The 21,850-nt window shown below is 43.0% G+C and overlaps 1 protein-coding gene across 1 annotated transcript in view; it reads right to left on the bottom strand.

Annotated features, from left to right (window-relative positions):
- The window catches only part of nbas (NBAS subunit of NRZ tethering complex), a 162,367-nt gene that overhangs the window by 24,269 nt on the left and 116,248 nt on the right, over nucleotides 1–21,850 (bottom strand). The window contains exons 48-49 of the mRNA XM_037087071.1: nucleotides 19,928–20,017; nucleotides 18,653–18,836 (exon numbers count right to left, since the gene is read on the bottom strand). Coding sequence (XP_036942966.1) covers nucleotides 18,653–18,836; nucleotides 19,928–20,017 — 274 coding nt within the window. The remainder of the gene's footprint in view (nucleotides 1–18,652; nucleotides 18,837–19,927; nucleotides 20,018–21,850) is intronic.

The following is a 21,850-nucleotide window of genomic DNA, read 5'->3' on the forward strand; positions in this document are numbered from 1 at the left end:
GACAGCAGGCAAAATGCTAATAGCACAGTAAATTTGTGAACTAAGACACTATAAATCTTGTTTGGGTTTTTTTTGTTTTTTTCTACTTGGCCCATCACCAAGGCCTTGAGTTCCAAAAAACAAAAGTCAAAAATGTAAGGAATGGATTCAAACAGGGTGTAATGTTTATCCAATAGTTAATGGGCTACATGAAAAACAAACAAACAAAAAAACCCTCTGTTCACAAAAACTGTATCATGTCCCATGTGTGGACATCATGACCTCAGCTCGAGTCTCGTGCTTAAGTAAGCAAGCTTCAGCAGCTACAGATAAGTCCCCCAATGATAGCCGTCGTTCTGGCCCCAGATATTAACAGCTGGCAGCTAGAAATGTCAACTCTGAAATCGTTATTTCAAAAGGTTACTTTGAATTTTAAGTAGTAAATATGCCCCCATTATCAATGTCTAAATACTGTGCGAAAATAGACAAAGAGGTTAAAGATTGACTAGAATCATGATGATTTTAATATTTTTAGTTTCAGAATACTACTTATTCTGATCATGTACATTTCCTGGACTCAATCAATTATGAGTAGTGAAGCATGATAAAGGATCGGCCCTGAAATGTATGTTGTGATATGTGTAATACTGTATTGGTGAATAAGCCAATCCAAAGAAAGGGAAAAGAGGGGAAACTATACACAAAAGAGGAAATGAAAAAAATAAACCACACAAAAACTTTCAATTAAGTCAACACAGACAACTCCCCCTCTCCATCGGCGTTTCCAAGTGATATTATTGATAGTGCCGCTCTTGCAAAGACAACTGGATCATTTCTGTTTACCTCGGAGCAGCAACTACCTACAAGCTCAAGACAAAACATTTATTCAGTCACTTAGTCTGTAATGGAGACGGGAAAGCAGATGGAAACGGTGCCGGTCTGCTCGACTGAATCTCCACTCAGTCAGCGCTCATGTTCCTTTTGTGCCTGGTAGTGAAAGCAAAGTTCACAGGGAACCCAACCCAAATGCAGATGGTGTCATTATTATATATCCATTACATTGTGCAATGAATATTTACATCATCATGATATGACACAGCAAAAAAACTTGTCTGGTGTCGGCTAAAAGGTGAGTTCATATAAACAGACACACATAAAAACCCATAGGTGAGGCAAGTATACATGCATCATTTCTGTCAACACAGTGATTCATGTAAGCCAGTTGCAACCGCTGATACTGAGGGGTCAACAAACAATGTGATACCCTATGAAATGCACTTCCGTGGGGACGAAGAGTAGCGCATGTACACAGGCATGAAAGCAAACACACAAAACAAAAAGCTGCTAGCTCTGCCTGCCTGTAATTTCCAGCTTCGGAACCACTTTTTTTTCCCCTACTGGCACGGAAAACTGAGCTGTTAAATTATGCCGACCACATGCTACACACTCGCCCACTGTGACTGGAAGTAGCCGTGCTTTTAGCAAAATGATACGCAGGGATGTGGGAAATAAGTAGAAGGCATAGAAATGAAGTAAGCAGAGGCGGACGAAGGAAATGAAACATGACATCTAGTAGTTTCCAGCTACGTTATTGCTCTTTGACAACCTTTTACCTTCAACGCCGGAACAAGTGAAAACCTCACCGGGATACGGATGCGTTTGTGTACACATGTGTAGTGTGATACTGTAACAACTGTGAGCTTCTTGTGAAACCTCATGAGCTCTTATTGCGTTAGAGAGCAATGATGGCGCCAACATGGGGTGCTTTACTGCGAGCTTTAGCTCTTTGGAAGAAATGCACACACGCCGAGGATGTTTATTTATTGAATTGAGTTATTTCCTTCACTCATAACTCCTGAAGTTTTACAAAGCTCAGCAAGAACACAACAACGTCTATGTTTCTGTGGGACAAAGAACAATTTCAGACTGTGCTCTAGTTTGTCCAAAAACGGCTTGTGCAGTCAGACAGGGTATCTTCTCCACTGATTAAAAACTGCAATGCAGTCTAACCCTGCTATCAGCATATGATAATAAAACAGGGGGGGAGTGTGTGTGTGTGTGTGTGTGTGTGTGTGTGTGTGTGTGTGTGTGTGTGTGTGTGTGTGTGTGTGTGTGTAAGAGAGACAGAGAGAGATGGGAGGCGCTTTGGGCCAAATCGATATGCAGAGCAGAAAACTGTCAGAAGACACGTGGGTGAAAACACACACAGACACAAACTCACATACACACACACACACACACACACGGTTCACCAAAGGATAAAAATGGAGATGAAGTATAAAAGACTGCAGTAGCTGTAGTGTGTGTGTGTATATGTGTGATCGTGTGTGCGCGTGTGCGTGCGAGAGGGCTATACAGATGAAAGTAGAGTCATCCATTCCTCCACAGAGTTGCTGGTATGAGACTTCTTTCACTCCATTTAGAGGAGGACACACACACATACACGCCAAAAAAATAATAAGGAAGCAAACAGGAAGGCAGGTGCACACACACACACACACACACACACACACACAATCAAACACAATCAGCTGAATGCCACTGAAAAAACACAGCTTCAATAAACTCCTGTGGAATAATTTTCCTCCATATGTCGGCGTCTTTCCTGAAGGAATAAACTCTCATATTCCGACATCAAAGCGCTCTACTGTAGTCTTTTAAATGTGAACGGCTTTCAACACACAGGTGACACTTGAAGGTAATACTGTAGATAATTTTAGACGCAGACGCGGCGAATGAAGAATGCCCCGCCTGACAGTGATGTGAGCCCCGAACCAGGCTTTGAGGTATTTTTATTTGTAGACAGTAAAAACTGTTTGTCAACAACGGCTCGGAGCCAGCGTATGCATGATCCGGGTCTGTGGAGGGCTCCAGCTCACGCCACCTTTAATTTTTTGTTTTTTCATGTTGTTGTTTTATGACTTGTAATTCAATTATGGCAAATTGAGGCAAATTGAAAGTGGTTTGACTACATGGAAATACATATATTTCGAAAACCACGCCACATAAACTACGCCTTGTCTTGCTAATCTTATGACAGCCTACTGTACTTCCTCAAAAATGACCAGCTAAGTTGGCTTAAAACGCCAAACTCTTTTATTTGGAATCCAAGTCTGATAGATACTGTAGACCAGGGTTCCCCAAAGGTGTGGCCTGCGGATGAAAAATCCCCCATAAGGTTTGATTTGATGGGCAGGATGTTTACAGAGGAAAGAATGATGAAAATGTAACAATAACAATTAAGTGTTTTTAGTATTTTTCTGTTCTGCATCTTCAAACACTTACAATTTTATACCGATACCTTGGAAGTATAAATGACAAATTGTGACATTACTAGCTGTCGTTTTCCTATGTCAAAAATGTAAAAAAACAAAACAAAAAACAAAACAAAAAAGAATATTGCATTTTTATGCAAAAATGGAGAAAGCACAGAAAATAAGGAAATGAAGTTGATGACTCCTGTCCCGTTTGCTACATCTGTGGAGGTGTCACTTTGATCAATGGTGTCACGTCAGCTCGGACGTGTTGGCTAGCTGAGTTAAATGTCAGCACTACAAGGAAACAGTCTTGAGGAACAGAAGGTAAACAAGAGATTGCCAAAGAAAGAACGAATACTACAGTGTCTTTCCTTTGTACAAAAAAACCCCTAAAAAAAACGCCTTTTGTTCACTTGGGACATTTCATTGGGGGTGTCAGCTTAATGTCAACACCTCCCTGACAGGCTATAGTGTAGGTTACAGAACAGGACATGAATGTTGGACTGCCAACAGCCTCCTGCAGAACTGCACAGTGTAACTACCAGCCCAGTGAAAGGTGCTGCAAAAAAACACCATCACTTGTAAACAAGCGCTGTCCATGGTGCTGAAATGCCTCTGTGAGAAAAGGTGGCTGATTGTCCCTTTCATACCGAACTGCCTAATTTAGTGAAGCTTAATATTGATTAATATAATGCTAATTTTTAATATGATACACATATATTCACAAAGATAAGGAATAACAGAGTTATGTCCAAAAAGTAAACATTATGTGTCCATCAGCTGTCCTCCGAGTTATTTCTGTCTGAGCACCAATTTGGTCTTTACAGTGACAAACCCATAGCGTCACACAATTAAGATACCAAATGAGAAAAACTGGGACCAACGTGTCAGTCAGTACATGCCAATTAGGCGCTCGCTTGAAAAAAATTCACCCCACTTGTGATGAGAAACCTCCTCCAGGACTGATTAAACTACTAGTGTCACAGAGGTTGAGTCAAAACAAATAAAAGATAATGGTCAATTTATTGACGCCCACTAGAGATGACAATGAATAACCCCAACAGGGGCTGTTTATTTCACTTCCTATTAATCTTAAATAAAATGCACGCACCAATGCGTTACAATTATGTATTAGCGGCCATAATTGTCAAACGACTTTAAACTGTTGGCTTTACATAGACGTGGTTATATTTGCAATTTAACCACCAGAGCAGGAAAGGCCACTAATTCCAGGTGTGAGAGTTTTATATAGTCGTCTTTACGGTGACTAAGCGGATCACAGTTGAGATGGGAGCCTGTCTGTCACACGCAGCTCATAAGATTACAGTGATCAGTCAATCAGACTGACACATGGTATGCACGCTTCCCTGTAACTGATCCAAACAACATCTCAGATAAGAAACAGGAAAAAAAACCAAAAAACACTGAGATATTTCTAGTCTGGAAGTGTTGAATACAAACAGCTCAATCATTGATAATCAGCAGCAGATGTCTGAGCGATAACTAATGGCACTTAGGAGACTGAATACCGGGCGCCTCTGAAGTTTAATAATTACCACTTCAAACTTTTAGCATCAAAAACTTCATCAGAAGTTCTTTGCTATGTGAAAAACACGATGTCGCTGTAATTGCAATATAATATGGGCATGGTAAGCCACACTTTATGAGACCTTTAGAGGAACACGACTTTGGTTCTGTCTACCCAAGAGTTGAAAATGTGGCACAACTTCAATTTTTTTTACAGAAGTGTTCATGGCTAAAAGAAAAACAACCATGTTCTTCTACCTAATGCACCTGCACAGACACAGTATCTGTACCTTGACAGGACTTTTACATCTGGATTGCATTTGTAATTGTAATTTTTGTTTCCTTCCTTCCACTTTTTAAAAAGTTTTTTGAAAGCCTCCCATAGTGTTGTAAATTACTGTTATGTCCATGTCAAAAGGGTAAATACACTGAACTGAACTAAAAACCAGAAACATCAGCCTCATGATGGCTCTGTAAGAAATGGCAGCAGAGTAATTAAAACCCATCCTGTGCTAATCGCGGATGTCTGAACCACACTTAACAGGAATTCATCACGTGGTTGCTAAAATATCTCAGTTTGAACTAGGGTGGAACAAATAATTCAAATATTATCAAAATCGCAATATGCGTGCAATATCTAAATAGCAGGAGTGGCGATTTAAAAAAGAAACATAACATCACAAACAAATCATTTTAGTTCTGAAGAGATGCCCCAGCCTTTGAATAATATTCTCCAGGCATCTCCCTAAAATAGCAATATCTGTCATAACTGCGCAAAATTATACATTCTTTTTTGCATTTTGCTCAACCCCAGCCTGGACCAAAGCTGTTCAACGAAACCATGAACCAAACAGACTGACATACGCAACTGCGGAGCCAAGCTGCGTTAAAACTCAGACCTTTTCCTTCACATTACACATATAAATTATTATTTCTAACATTCTGTACAAGGCAAAAAGCTTTCAGCCAGACACATTACAGACCGCCTCAAGTGTTATTTGAAAGAAAACTCAAAGCCTATGAGAATGTTCAATCAGACTTCTGGTTTTGACTGCCTCAAAACAACCCAGTAATAGATATGAAACATCTAAGTAATGGGAAACGACACTTATATTACTCGGTTACTTCTCCAGGCAGGAATGACACAGGTACACCTGTCGACAGGTCACCACCACTCAATAAAGCCAACAAACCCACCGTTTTACACGCCGCGTCTGATATGACGTCACGTGTCTTCACGGCTGACAGGAGACGACCCTGTGACCGCCTCGCCGAAGTATCTGGCGAACACATCATCGCGTGTGTGCGCAACACCGTGGTAGACAGGTTAATGATCGGTGTCGCCTTCGCTGCCTGTCTCGACAGCTCTCTGCCTCCCGCCCGTCACATCTTATTACCGCTGCCAATCATGGCGGCCAGCGCCATCACTCCCACCTTTGCATCAAATGAGCGGGATGAAAGGAGGATAGTAATTTTATTATTTTAAAATATCAGGACACGGAAAAAATGCTCCGGAGTCAACTACATCATTTAACAGTGTCAGTTTGCTAAATTAAACTGGCCATCACCCAACTCTTTCTTCAGGTTACTGTTTTCTGGAGGGATTTACAGTAAAGATCGTCACAACTTGTTGTAAATCACTTGATGTAGAAATGTTGTGACAGGTTGTGCCACAAGATTAATCATTTTTTTCATCCTAAGGACTATTTCTTGTCCCAAAGACAATGGCACTCCTGGAGATGGCCAGGTACTTGTTCAGAGGTGGGTACGTGACCCACTACTCCTCCCTTCTGCCCCGTGGCGGACTCAGGACGATTCAGGGACACAGGTGAAAAAAATTCAAAGGGCACCAGCTGTATATAGTTGGATCAGCGTGCAGAGAGGGTACCGGAAGGGCACCCCAGAGGACACTTTATAATTTTTATATATATATAAGGAGCATTCAAGAGGGCACTTTCACTGTGTTGTTTTAAACATGGCAGCACCACTGACCCTCCCCTGAGACCACCTGTGCGCCTGCCAGCCCAGTGGCGCGTTGATGTGAATATTTCATCAAGGTTTCCATATTTTACATATACAATGCCCATAAGAGGCAGTAACAGTGCAGTACAATTAAGTAAAAGGGGTTTGGCTGGCAAGCTATAAAGATAGAAAAGGTTTTAATGTCTTAATTTTACCTCTTGGGTTAATTATCTTACCCTGAAAAGTGTTGCCATAGAGCCTGCATAATTCCTAAATTACACATTTTTTACACACACGTCTTTCGTATGAATGAAAGATGAGTCTGTTTTTTTGCGATGGTCTGTATTTATATTTAAAATCAAAATAATAAATTACATCTTTCCGTTGAATACATGATACAAAAGTCTTACCGTCAGCAAACAGCAGTCAAGAACTGAGATGACCATTTAGAGCATTAGTAGCATAATTACTGGTTACATTTGCTCATTTAGTTATATTGAAAAACAAAGTATTCATTTATAGATATACACTAGAAACGTATAAGTTTAAGCTTCAACTTAGGCTAGCCGTGGCTATCTTTTACTTGATATACGGTTCTTGCTTTAGCTGTCTGTGCAGAAAATGCAGTGAGCGTATTTGCATATTTTACCCACCCTATTGACATAAACATAGCTATGAAATAATAATTGTTTTTTTGTAACAGAGTCAGTTTTTAGTCTCAAATCAATTTTGACAAAATACAAAGTCACTGCGTTTTGGCTCTGGAGGGCAGCGCAGTGGTCAACGAATACTTAAATTAGAGTAAGAATAAACAGGCTAACCCTGACACTGCAAGGTCTATGATAATGACCACACAGGAATGTAGATACAAGCAAAAACCATCAAAACAATTAAGATGCAGTTGTTAACTTTAATCAGGATGTTTTGTTTTATTGTTGCTGTTTTTTTTGTCTTATGAAACCACATGCATTTGAAAATACCTGTGCAGTGACACTGGACCTGCAAATCCAATCAAGGTAACGCGACTCGTGAGGTTGTTAAGTCAAGCGTGCATCTTTTCTTCCTGAATTTGTATGAGGCGTTAGGTAAACAAAAGCGAACTCTTGCCCCCATCAACAAATCTGCCTGATAATCTTCTCTGTGACTTGGCAATTATCTCAGTCCTTGACCTGAGAGGGAGAGGGAGAGGGAGAGGGAGGGATGGGGAAGAGAGAGAACAGGGGGGTGGAGAACACGGGATGTGGGCATGTCAGTGTATTGGACTGGGAGTGCCGGTGGAGCCGTGGGAGCCGGAGATCTCTGTGTCTGGCCTTTACTGAGTGCGCTCCGAATGAGCTCATCAATATTCATTGACCCGCTCTGGCTAATGTCCCAGGCGACGGGCGGAATAAAGTTGCAGAGGTCGCACACTTCACAAGGGGAGAGAGAGGCCGGGAGAGCGAGGGCGAGGATGAGCGATGGAGAGAAAAGTGAGCGGGGATGATAAGAGAGCGCAGGTTTCAGACAAAAATGAGAGCAAAGAGAAGCAAACACCAAAAGGGCAAAGCCTCGGGGCCTGTGGGGGGTTAGGGAGTTTATTACAGCTTGAAAGTGCAACACATAAAACATGCAGAGGAAACACAAGCGCACAGATACAGACACGCACGCCCGCGGAGAACAAACAAGCGCACGCACGCACACAACCTCATACATGCAACGTATGACATGACAAGATTCGTGCAGTGACAAACACATACAGCTTGTTCTGTTTTTTTTCTTGCTCTCTCCTAGTCAGGGGAAGATCCACACTGTACAACATGACACCTGAGAATACAGAACGGTACACGCCGCAAGAGGGGAAGAAGAGGAAGATAAGAGACGGGAGACAAAACACGGAAGGGGGAGTGGTGAGACGGGATGGGGAAATCAAGGTTGGGAGGAAAAGAACAAGCGCTTGTAGCTTGGAATCGTCTCGACACACGGACGTCAATAATCGAGCATGCACACACAGAAGCTGCTGTTACGGTATATATTAATATTAAACCCATTTGTGCCAAGTTCTCCTTAATCATGCATGCGTATAGGGGCTGATGAATATTCAGGATGCACAGGAAGGTCAAGGGAGACGAGAAGATACTGAATGATGGGATGTGTGTGCACTCACACACATAAACACATAATATTTGACAACACATAAGCTATCATTAGCATTAAACCACTTCCTGGCTAACGTTACAATTCGATCAAATCCAGTGTGTTTTACTTGCAGGCTTATATAAATGTGTGCTATTAAACAGTAATGGACACTATGAAGTGGCTGAGTGCTAACCTTAGCAAAAAAGGTTATCAAATGTGTTGCTTTAGCTTGAAATATGGCTGGATGTTCCCCTGTCTTTTCAGTTGCTAACCAATCACCACAATCTCGAATAAGGGAAACAATTTGTCTGATTTCTAAGATCACAACCTTGCAGAAGCTGAGGGTTCACTTGAAGCCCGGTTTCTGTGCATTTCTCAGTAGACTGAGCGTTTAACAATATTTTTATAACATCATCAGCTGCTTTATAGTCAAAAAGGCAAGGACATTTCTGCAAAAGAGGACCTTTTTAGATGAGTGTCATCTAAATGCCTTAAATTAGACACAGTTAAAGCACGTTCTCAGCTGAGGATGTGAGAGGATTGGATGCACACTCACACATATGCTCAGGATGAATAATACCGGTCAGAGTAAAGCCTTTACCTGGTGCTTCAGCGCAGCAAGCAACGTGCCAAAAGAGATAATGGTGCATGAGTGCCCCCACCTCGTCTCACACTTTACCGTCTTCCTCCCTCCTTCTCGTCTGGCTCCGTGCTGCCCACTCCTATCACTCCAGCTATCCTCGGGCTCTTTTCGCCTTATTTCTCCTCTTGTCTGTCTCCCTCTGCACATCCCCTCTTTTCTTGTTGATTTTATTGCACTGCCTCCTCTAAGGTGTTTTTTGACTGAATCATCGGCGATCCCACCGAGATGACAAAGTGTTGTGCTCTTCTCTCCCGGCTCCGAGTTAAAAAGCGGAGCATAAATAAAGTTTTCGCAAAGGAGCCGAGGGGGAGAGATAAAAGCTGCCAAAACAAGTGGAATTACAGCCGGGGCTTAGCTATCAAGACAATGACCCCTGACCTGTTGTATTAGAGTGCGGCCATAAGATAGCTCACTCAACCCCATCACATTTATTATTTATCTACTTGGAAAAAAGACTCTCTTCTCCCTCGCTCTCCTCTTGTATAACCCTCTCCCTCCCAGTTCAGACTCATTCGCTTTCATCAAACAAATCTGTCTCAGCTTCACTGTCTGGCTTCTCCCCTCCACATAGCCCTCACCTCAGCAAAGCCCCATGCCCCCCACCCCCCCTTTTTTTCCCCACACAATCCCTTGTGGGACGATTCCTGAAGTTCTCCTCCACTTTTTAACTTTAACTGACACTGGAACACAAAAGCACCATACGCCCGTTTGTCAATATGTAATATGTGAGTGTGCGTGTGTGAAAGTGGCAATGGTCAGCAACTGCACACTTCTGTCAAACAACACTCCTGTTGCCATTTGTATTGCTGTCATATCACACAAACACTGTAGTTATGGACTGCCGTCCATCTGTGTTCTTCTCTTTGTCTGCTTTCATAGTTATTCTTGGATGTCTGTCAGGGCTGAGGCTTATCTTGTCAATAAGGCTTTGCATGCTTCAAACCGTGGCCTTGGTATTTAAATATACACCAGGTAGAGTGGGATGTTTGATAAACTCACACACCTCAGATTTCCGCAGCTCCTGATACCCCATGTTAGACACTGCAGCCCACCTATGTGTGGGTGTGGACTGTGTGCCAATGCACATGGCAAATCTGACTGAGATGCATCTATGCATATGCTCCACCCTCATTACGCCGAGTCCAGCTATGCTCGAGTTCTGTAATTTTCTGCTTAATTGGTGCATACAAAATGAGAATCACCATCCTATGTCTCAACAGAATCCAGGAACAAAGGCAGAGGGAGAAAATAGGAGACTAACAGAGAGACATGGGAAAGAGAAGGGTGCGCTGATTCTGCCTGGATGTCGGAGTGATGTGAATGAAAGTATGCACGCAGAGTGATCTGAATAACAGCCATCTGTTTTTCACAGTACGTGGCTCTCACATGCATAACAAAGAACTTAATGCCATGTAACGTTGCATGACAACAAAACTATCCAAGCAGATGTGGACAGGGACAGACATTTTTTCCCACTGAAAGGGCATCCTAGAATGACCTCCACCTGTGTTTCCAAAGCAGAAATGTGATAAGAAAAATTGTTCAAAATGGGAAAGATAAAGGTGCAGACCTCCGAGAATGAATGCAACATGTGTGCCAAATGTTAAAACTTGATCAAATCTCATCTCAAAATCATTTCAAGGAAAATGCAGGGAAAAGAAATGAAATATGCCTTGGCTGGGTTAAAGTGTGGGGTCCTGAGGCCGCGTAGCTGCAGATGGGCGGCTGACGGAGTGCATCTACACACCGCCAGCTCGGCTCTGCTCGGCTCAGTTCATCCATATTAGATCGACGGCGCACTGCAAGGCCAAACAGCAGCAGCACCAAAACAATGTGTTACAGCAAATGATCCGTGACATTGACAGGAAGAGAGGGGGGCTTGTAGCATGAATCAGCCATCGCTGTTGATGAGTTCAGATGATGGCTTTTCATGCATATGCGCACGCACACGCGCGCACACACACACACCCACCCACAGATGATCGGCCCCTTTGCTCTGCCACATTTCGGGTGCACCTAGGGGTGAGGACCTTGATGCAACTACCAGTCTCACCTTCCTTTACCGTGTGTGTGTTTATCGACTTGTGTGCTATAACCCTCGGTCCCCAGCTACTCGATTCAGTATGGTAATTACATGAAATTATCGAGGCTACCGCACAGAGGGCAGCGCATTTACACGCATGTATGCACACACACACACACACGCACGCTTCCATTCAGATGTCACCTCTTTGTCTGTGAAATGCCATAAACAAATGACCCTAAGTATATTGTCATTAGTGACATAAAGGCCAAACACACACTATGCGCACACAGACACAACAGACTCTCCAATCTTGACGGTGCTGACATTTGGATGCCCTGCTGTTATGACTAATCATTCAAAATGAAGTCACAAAATCTATCCCCGGCCTCACCTCTCACGCCCTCCCCCGCATGACATCCCCCTCCTCCTCCACTCTATCTAAATGTCAGCATTTCCATGGAGCTCATTAATACCTCCCGTTTTAGGTGTCTGTGTGTGCCTGTAGTGTGTTTTGGGATGCTCGGGGAGGGAGGAAGAATGATGTATTGGATTGGTAAGTGGTCTGTTGTTCTCTTTTTCTGTTTTAATATCACCTCTGAATCATTCTCTCTGTGTGTTTGTGTCTGATCCATCATTACATCCCCCCCACCCCACTCCACCCCCCATCTCTAATTCTTTCTCTCCGTTCCGACTCTGATCCATCATCGCTGGGTGTGTGTGCGAGGCAGCGGCTGTGAATCATGCAGTGGCCTTTTCCACTGACATGGCCCGGACTGACCCAGCCTGGACACCACTGGGCTAAACAGCATTCATCATAATAGCGTCCGTCTAGCGCTTTCACATGCCTGCGCGCCGGGACGCACATGTGTTCGTCTCTTCGGGTGTGCAAAACAAACGTTGTATATGCTTTTAGGATGTATAGACAGAAACACGCAGACTCCAGACAGATACAAGCAGGCAGAGGGGGGAGGAGGAGGAGGAGGAAGCATGGACAGCCAATGTGAAAAGACGACAAGACTGTTCAGATCCTCACACACTGCAGGGATCTGAGGATGTCTCGACGTGCTGTCAAAGAGGTGTGCGCACAAGGCGATGAGGCAAGGAGGGGGGGGATTACACAGTAAGTGAATCAGATCTGTAGGAATGCACAATGCAGCCTTGAAACAAACACAGCCGGGTTATCGGGAGACTGGAAAAAAACGGAGAGAGAGGGAGCTGTTGATGCGATAACCTTTGAGCTAAATCAGCGGCGATAATCACAGATACCGCAGCGTGAATTAAAATTCAGTCAGGATGTATGAATGCCCGAGTGATTCTATGAGCTAGATATGTCAGCCAGAAGAAACTGAATTCTTTCATGCTTTAGTCTAAAGGCATTCTGTGTCTATGTTGGAGTGCACAGAGACTCACACATACCCAGTGACCTCTGACCTCAAGGATAAAGGGAATGGGTTTTGCTCGAAGTAGCATCTTTTAGCTCATCGTTCAACATCATTCAACTTCACTGCCGCAACTGTTTTGATAGTAAAAGTTTCAAAAATGTAACTGTACACAAGCTGCTTGGCTCCAAACAGACAAAGTTAGCGGCTGCCTGGTGACCATAGCAGACGTTTAGCACCTTAAAGAGGCAGATATTTCCCTCAGGTGCAAAACAAAAACAGGGAGTTAAAGAGGAGTTACTTCTGCCAGGTGGCCTGTTATATGACTCCATATGGCTGCTAAAGTTGCTTTGTTGAATATATAACTATGGGCAAATGTTTGCTAACAACTGTTTGCCACGTTAACTTGAGCAGTGAAAATATGTCATTGTTGTCTTTACGGGTGCTCCTCGGAGGCCCCAAAATCTGTTTTTTCGCAGTTATAAAAGGGAAAGTCCTTTTGTTGTCAGACATAAGGTGGTTTAAATGAGTCCCTGGTGATGCCGATGCACAGACATTAGTTCAGGCTGTGAGCCCCGTTGTCAGACATCTGAGAGCTCGCTGGCAGCTCATCAGACAAAGATGAACGCCAGCAAAGGAGGACAGATACCAAAGACATATTTAGTGTATTATTTATATAAAGTACATACTGCACTGGCTGTGACCTATTAGACAAAGTTACACTGGCAACTCAAACTCTGTAAAGTTTATAAGCTAATCTAATTCCTTTTGAAGGAATACTTAAATATTTTGGAAGTATGTTTATTTACTTTTTTGCAGACAGACGAGAACATTGCAGGATTATCAATGATGCTTTAATTTGCACGTGACTGGAAAATGTTCCAGCCTGCCCGATGTCTTCATGACCCCTCCCTGAGACACACAAAATGACTAAAAACAGCAAGAGACGTCTCTGGGACAATAAAAGGAACCAAACTCCAAATGGCAGGAGAGTTCATTGCGGCATAGGGCACCCAACTTTCTGAGAAACTGTCATCGGCCCCCCACCCAGGACTTGAGCTGCATGCTGGCAACAAGAGCATGTGCGGACATCCAGGCCAGAGACCTGCTGCACCTTCTGCCCTGACTCCACACAGTCAAGAATGAAGAACAGCCTCCTGCAGAATATCTGACCTGAGTTCTTTACAAAGAAATCCACAAACAACTTCGACAAATCATCCACAGGCTTGTATAGACAACCAAGCGAGACAGAGAAGGACCTGTTTTCAAATTTCAATCTGCCCATATATGGCTAATAAGAAATTATTAATACATGTAAATTGGTATAAATTGTAAGATACAGCCACTTTAATATTTTTTTTAGTTGAATTTGTTATTTTTTGCGAAGCTAAGTTAATTAGTTAATGGCTGTAGCGATATATTTAGCTCTCAGCAGGTAAGAAAAAAAAAGCGCACATCCAAAATGGTCGAGCTTTTCCTTTAAGTGCTTCTGGGCAGAGACACAAAAGTGAGGTCTAAGAAGAATTTAAAGAATTAGTAATTGAAAAAAAATGCAATATTTTATTATGGAATGGCAGATTTTAAAAGAATCTATTTGTTTTAAGTGTTTTATTGTTGACCCTATTTGCTGCTGATCATTTCGGTCTGACCGGCTGCCAACTGCCTGGAAATTCTCCAAGGAAAGCAGTCGCAGCCGAGCTAATCTTAAGAAATCTATATCAGCGGTGAGTCATGCAAGTTATATCACCTTTTGGCAACAGAACTAGACCCATTGTATTGTAAAAGAAAGCCATAATTTTCTTTCTGCTTGTCCCCTCCGACAGAAGGTCAGCCGCAGGGTTGAGCAAGTACTTAGCTGAGACGAGCAATCGGATACAAATAATGTAAATTACACTAACCCATTCAGGTCAGTCCGGACCACTTCTGGTTTGGGTGCCACCAACTTCTAGTTTCAGCCCCACCCATTCCAAGTATGGAGACCAATAGAGAGACTTAAGTCAGTTGAACAGATGCAGATACAGACACACTGTAATGGTGCGCTAACTCATTCCTCGTGAGGCGTCATTCTCAGATCACTTTCACATTAATTCAGAAACTATAGTGATGACACAATGTCACAGCAGAACACCTTGACATTGTCATTGTATCCGTTTCCCCACCAAAAAAGTTGAGTTAGTATTCATGGTCTGCGGTTTCAAGCCTACATCTAATTACTTGTTTTTTATGCCCCTTTGTTGTATTCTTAAAGTATTTTTTTAAGTATCCACATTTCTACATAAACCCTTTGACTGGTTTTAGAGAAGAAAAAAGATGAGTATGATGGAAATCTAGCATAATGTCTGTAATCTATCAATGGCAATTAAAGAGACCAATTTGTAGCACGCTGAAAGGGACAAATGACAGCCATTTTGATCCTGAATAATGACTTGATCAATTAAAAACCTGTAGTTTCATCCCCGCTAATCGGCTCTTTCTTGATCACAAACCAATTTTAATTTTGTGCTCATTCTTGGAATTGCTCATTAAAAAAAAAAAAAAAAAAACTTGAAATATTAGTTTCCTTTCTGAAGATAAATTAACAGAATAAAAGATACAAAACGAATAACTCTCGAGGTCCCCGAGGGCTCTGCGAAATACAGTTTTTTTCCTGTCCCTTTTTGGATTCATCAACAACGTTTTAGGATTACTGATATCGAGGAGACGGAGAAAGGGAGGAAGACAGAGAGAGGTGGAGTTGCACACTTTGCACATCAGAGACAGGCAGACAAACAGAGAGAGGGAGTGGATCAGGAGAGACTCATTCTTGAGATCAAAGCGATGTTTTTCTTCCATCTTGTTTTTCATTTACATCTTTTTTCTCAATTAAGATGCAGCCGGCGCGAATACACAGTGTTTCCTGTGCATGTGTGCTGCACGTTAATGCATGGAAACTTCTGTGCATTCAGCTGCGAGTACATTTGTGTGCGCCTGTGTGTCTGATGTGCGTGTGTGTGAGCATGCGTGCATATAGCTATTTTGTGGCAATAGTCAGAACAGCAAACACACAGTGGCGGGAAAGGAGAGATAATAGAAACTTCAACTTAAACATGCTACTGGTTATCAGTTTCACTCACAGACGGTGGCTTGACGGCACAGTTGTCATGGAAATCAGAGGAGGCAGTCTGTGTGTGTGTGTGTGTGTGTGTGTGTGTGTGTGTGTATGCTACACCACAGTGGTTGAGCATGCAGTGAAACGTGGATACAGTGGTTAGTGTGTGTGTGTGTCTCAGTTAGCCGGTGGGACACAGTTATAAGGGAGTTGTGCTGATTAGTTGAGGGACCAGGAGAACAGAAAGGGAACAATACCAGCTCCTTTCCTCCCTTCTCCCTCCCCCTTGTCGTCTCTCTGTCAGCGCCTGACATTCTTTCTCACACTGCAACACTCTCTCTCTCTCTCTCTCTCTCTCTCCTCTTCCTCTACCTCCCTCTCTTTCGGGCTCTAAGCCGTCGTGATGAGGTCAGACAGGGTCGCGTCTCTGGCATGGCCTCCAGGCACCAGCGTGCTGCCACGGTGCCAGCGCTGCTTATGGGTGGCACGGGACGAGCCAACATGATTACTGTGCCGGGCAACAGCCAGTGGAAACAATGAACCTTCGCTCCAATTAGGAGGCAAACTGTAATAATTAAACAGAGGGTGTGTGCGTGCTCGGATGTGTTCGGTCGCGGCTTTGAGTTTGTGCAACAGTACAGATGTGGCTATTAAAAAAATCTTTCCAACTAACAAAAAGTTTGAATAATCAAAGCTAAATGAGACGTTTGCCTACAAAAGCCTGCTCACACATTTTCAGATCTTTTAGTTGCCTTAGGAGGAATAAGAGAAAAGGAAGAAAATGGCACTTCAACTGAAATAAGTCCCAGTCTTAATCTTTAACAAGATTAATTAACTGATCCCTTGGATGTACACTCCCTTAAGAGCGCACGCGTGAGCCTGCCTGTGCGTGTATGTGTGTGTGTGTGTGGGTGTGCGCGCGAGTGTGCATGTATGTGTTTGTGTGTGTGTGTTTCATCAGAGTCTGCCAAATGTCAGGAGTGCACCCAATTAGTTAAAGAGTCCAGGCTCACACACCTGTCTACCTGCGCTGACAATGGCCCACGGCTGCGCGCATACATTTGCACATTAATTAACCAGTCCAGGCCATTAATTAGTCAGTCAGGGAACTTAATGACTAGCTACTCAATGGTAGGTTACACCAGGCAGGACGGGGGAGGAGGCAGGCAGAGCCACGCATGTGCAAACACTCAGCATGTTTGAACCCAGTCACACACTGTGTGTTAAACACAGTTGCAAATGTACAGAGGATGTATAATACATAGTACTATATTGGGTTTACATGTACATAGACATACAAGCTAATTAATCTCTGTAAGGAGGACTGAAATATCCGAGATCAAGGCACGCACATTTGTGAGAAACCTCAAGTACAGACAACCTTTTTCCACACATTCAATTTAAAGGGTACCGCCACCAATTTTACACATTAAAGTGGGCTATAGGTATAGGGACTACTGCTGTCAAAAAAAGTCGCATAAAGTTGTATAAAGCCTTTGAACGTAGTATGATCAATTTCCAGTGATGTTACACACAATGCAATTTAGCCACCGACTGACATCACTAGAGGCACTTTATCAGATTACATGCAGCTTCCTCTGGAGCCGCAAAAGGCTTTATACTACTATTTTAGTACATATGCAGTAGTGTTCCCTGAGACCTGTAAACATACTTTAATGTGTAAAATTGGTGAAGTTACCCTTTAGGTTTATGTCTTCAAGGTTGTGTCTATAATTAAATTGATTCTGCGTGATTATGAAGTGCTTTGCAAGCGTCAATTATTCTTAGAAAAGTCAACACAGAATGTCTTTAAATAAAACTACAAACTGAAGAGAGACGTATTCAGGAAGATTGTGATTTCTTGTAAAATACAGAGCACAAACCCACACACACACACACACACACACACACACACACACACACACACACACACACACACACACACACACTCATACTGTGTCAAACTAAGATGCACAACTGCCAATCTGAATCAGATTCTCCAAGTTCACACAATTGTTTATTCTTAACTGGTTCTATAAATACACAACTGGTTGCAAAGGTCTCAGACAAGTGTGACAACTGAAATACTGAAATACTGAAATACTGTACCCTCAGAGATGTTACGAGCACATCATGTTCCTTCTGGAGAGCTATTACAAAATTCTCAAGAGACATACAGTAGTTTTAAATTTGTAAATCATGGGTGAAAGAAACCGGAACCATGATCTCAGCTTTGTACTGTCAGAGCTAAATAAACATGAACTATTTCTCACTTACCTTTTCAGCAGGACACATTGTTTTGTGTAGCTAAAAGCCCATAATGTTACACAATGGGTCAACACTCACATGTTCCGTGATGGGATGAGTGAGTGATTTATCCACCCCCTAACGTCTTTACTGGCCCATTTCTACTTTGCTCTCCATCCGCTTATAGTATCTCTTCTCCTTGCTGATCAATGTCAAGTACCTTTTCAAAATTTATGGTCCAGCGTTTAATGTTATGACCTCGCAGGAAAGTAAAGACATCTGCAGCCTCCTTCAGATCGAGTACTGGTGTTCTGTTTTTAGAGTGCTTGGGATTAAAGTTGTTTCAAGTAATGTACACTTAAAAATCTCTTACATTCGCACTGAGAGCGAGCAGCTGATGAGTCACGGCTGCCTGGATATGTGTGTTACCTCTCTGTCTTTGAGAACTGCCTGAGTTCTGTAGAGCAGGAGGAGCCGGACGTCACTGTCCTGGAGGCTGAAGTTACTCTCGAGGATCTGCAGCACGTCGATCCGAGGCCGCACGGGCAGCGACGCATCGCCGCAGAATGGATGCAGCCAAGCCAGGAGGTCGTCGGATGTCACTGCGCTGTCTCTGAAGGAGGAGGGTGAGAAGGACAGCGGTCAGACAGGTGGAGTGAGCCAGAGATAAAGAGACAGTGACGGAGAGGTAAGGAGGAAGGGAGAAATAAAAAAATAAGTGTTCAGGAGCCTAAATTAAGTTTTTTTTGGCTCATCTCACAAGGCTGAAAAATGACACAAGCTTGCCAAGGAAAATGTTCTCCACCATAAAAAAATAAGTTTTTCACAGAAGCACAGATGTCTTCCAAGCCTGCAGAAAAAAAAGCATTTTTTTTTTCTGTGCAAAAAGATTCAATGTAGAAATCCAGGCAAATTTAGACATTTGAAGGTACGGTGTGTGGGATTTAGGGGTATCGATTGGCAGAAAATGGAAAACAATATTCAGAATTATATTTGTATTACCGTATAATAATCCAAAACTGTAACTGTGAATCTACATCTATATCTCCTTCCACAGTGTATCTAGAGTAGTACAGATGGGACAGTCCAAACACTGGCTCCAGAGACGGCCTTTCACATTTGTTGTGCCACAGTGGGGAAAAGTAAGACGAGGGGTGTTCCAGTTAGTTGCAATCTGTAGCCCCACTGCTATATGCTACTAAATCCTACACTCTAGTTCTTCAATCCAGAAAATGAAGTAATGAGTATGAAGAAGCTAAGACTATACTATCAGGAGCTTCCAATCCAAGTTTGGATGATACCACAATTTGTGTGCCCTCACTGACCGACAGCAAATCAGGAGTCATGTTGATTTGTCTGATGGTCACAAATGAGCTGACCAGACTATAACAGATGACATCAAAAAGTCGTCAGCGCGAAAAAGCTGCCAGACAGCTTGGCAGGTGCCTCATGTTGATTCAACTATCAAACAGACATTTTACTGGCATTTGGCACTCAGCAGGTGTTAATTTCAGGTCGTGAACAGAGCTGAAGTGCTGAAGAGAGGCGGCAAGAGGAGGAGGAGGAGGAGTGAAGACTGAAAAATACAACTGGTATGTAATTATGACCTTCTGCCTCTTTAAGGGCGGTGAGGAATGTCTTCAATAGGAGGTTTCTACAAATACAGTGGGACAAAAAGTGTGTTCGGAGACAGAGATAACTTACCCGGTCTGGACATTGTTGTGCACAGCGGTGACCATGGCCTCCAGGACCCTGAGGGGTTGCGGGTAATTTGTCAGGGCGTCTGGGTCTCCGCTGAAAAAACAAACCACAACCGCCACAATCACCCTACATAATTCAGCTAATTAAGATAAGATTTTTAAATTAACACGATAAAGAGGGACAACAACTGCGGAAAAAAAAGAGAGAAAGAAAAATCAAAGGCTTTTTCTTCTAAGGGACAGCGTTAGTTAAAAAACGTGTCTGGCAGCGATTAAATGTCTGAAGCAAATGCAGCTTTGTAAAAATTAACCATCATAGAATTATTTAAAGTCCTAGAGACATGAAGCAACAGGAAAAAAAAAAAAAAAAGAAAACATTTAAACCCATCCCCAGCGTTTCAAGCTCACAGGGCCTGAGAGTGTGTTGGTGAAATCCAGCAGAATATAATAATTTAATCATTTAGCATTGATAAAAAAGAGGCTCCTCTTTTCAAATCAGGTGTAAATGAGATGAAGTTTAATGGCACATAATAGTAGGTGAGCTTTAAAAAGGTAATGTGTGATCTTTTTCCGCAGCGTCATTAGTGTATTTCCTGGTGTGGCTCTGGGCTCTGCTGCAGTGTGTGTGCATGTGTGTGTGTGTGTGTGTGTGTGTGCACTGTATGTCGTGAGCAGTAGGCCATTTTTCACAAAGACAGAAAGAGGGGGGGAAAAAAAAAAAGGTGATTTCCCCTGACTCAACTCCCCATTGCTGCCGGGCTCATGTGCACACACACGAACACACACACACATACACACACACACACACACACACAAATGTGCCACAGCCCATTCATACACCCACAGACACATGCATAATACACAATGCACGCACATGCACACACCATACAAATAATCTGCTAAAGGTTTGAGAAGACAACACAGCATTTTCTCCATTGCCTTTTACCACTTAAGATTTTTTTTTTTCCCTTCAAAGACACACAAATGCAGAACGGTTATGACAGATACAAAAGATGGCCATTAGCGCGAAGGCTCAGGTACGCCTGCTGTGCCAGACTGAAGGCTCCGAGAGAGCCAAAAACAAGAGCAGCTCATTCATACCTGCCAAACACAACGAAAAGCCCCACAACAACAGACACACACAAACACTCACACAAGCGTGTGCGTGCGCGCACTCATGCACAGAGCCTTTACTCGAATGCACAAAGGGGATATTCATATGCAAGAGCACTGAGTGACACGCACAGGGGAAAGACAAACTCCCGTTAATGCCGTGACGTGGACACTACTGTGTGTGTGCGTGTGTGTGTCTGTGCATGTGTGTGTGTTGCTTTGGGAGCCAAGTGAGATCTGGAGGGGAACAGCTGTATTAGGCTGTATTAATTATAAGAAGATAATGAATCAGAGAAAGGGGAAGAGCGTGTGCATGCAAAAAAAAGAAAGAACGTGCGTGTGTGCATTCATTAGGGATAGTGCCTTCATGTCGGCCTAACTAGGAGTGTGCGAGTGAGCGTGTGCGCGAGTTTTCTCTGGTGTGTATGTGTGTGCGTAAATTGCAGGTGCCATCTATCTGCACCATGCGCCATTGAGCAGCCATAAAGAAGCAGGAAATGAGGCAGGAATATAATCAAAGCGATTGACACTCATTTATCAAGCCAATCAGATGGCCCGGTGATATCTGGCCCTGTCACTAAATCTGGGCTCCCTGGTCTGTCATAGAGGACAAACATCAAAAAAAACAAAGGCGAGTCTGGCACGTCAAAATTGATTTAACACAGCTGCTCTGTGAAAGCAGTGCTGACTCAGCCATGTGTGAGCTGACCAATCAGAGTATTCAGGCATAGGGGATATCTTAAAGGGACAGGAGCTAATACAGTGCGTTTCAGACAGAGGGGAAATACAGAGCTGCAGCACTGGACAGTATAAG

The sequence above is a fragment of the Acanthopagrus latus genome, chromosome 22 (assembly GCF_904848185.1).
Source record: "Acanthopagrus latus isolate v.2019 chromosome 22, fAcaLat1.1, whole genome shotgun sequence".
Taxonomy (NCBI): domain Eukaryota; kingdom Metazoa; phylum Chordata; class Actinopteri; order Spariformes; family Sparidae; genus Acanthopagrus; species Acanthopagrus latus.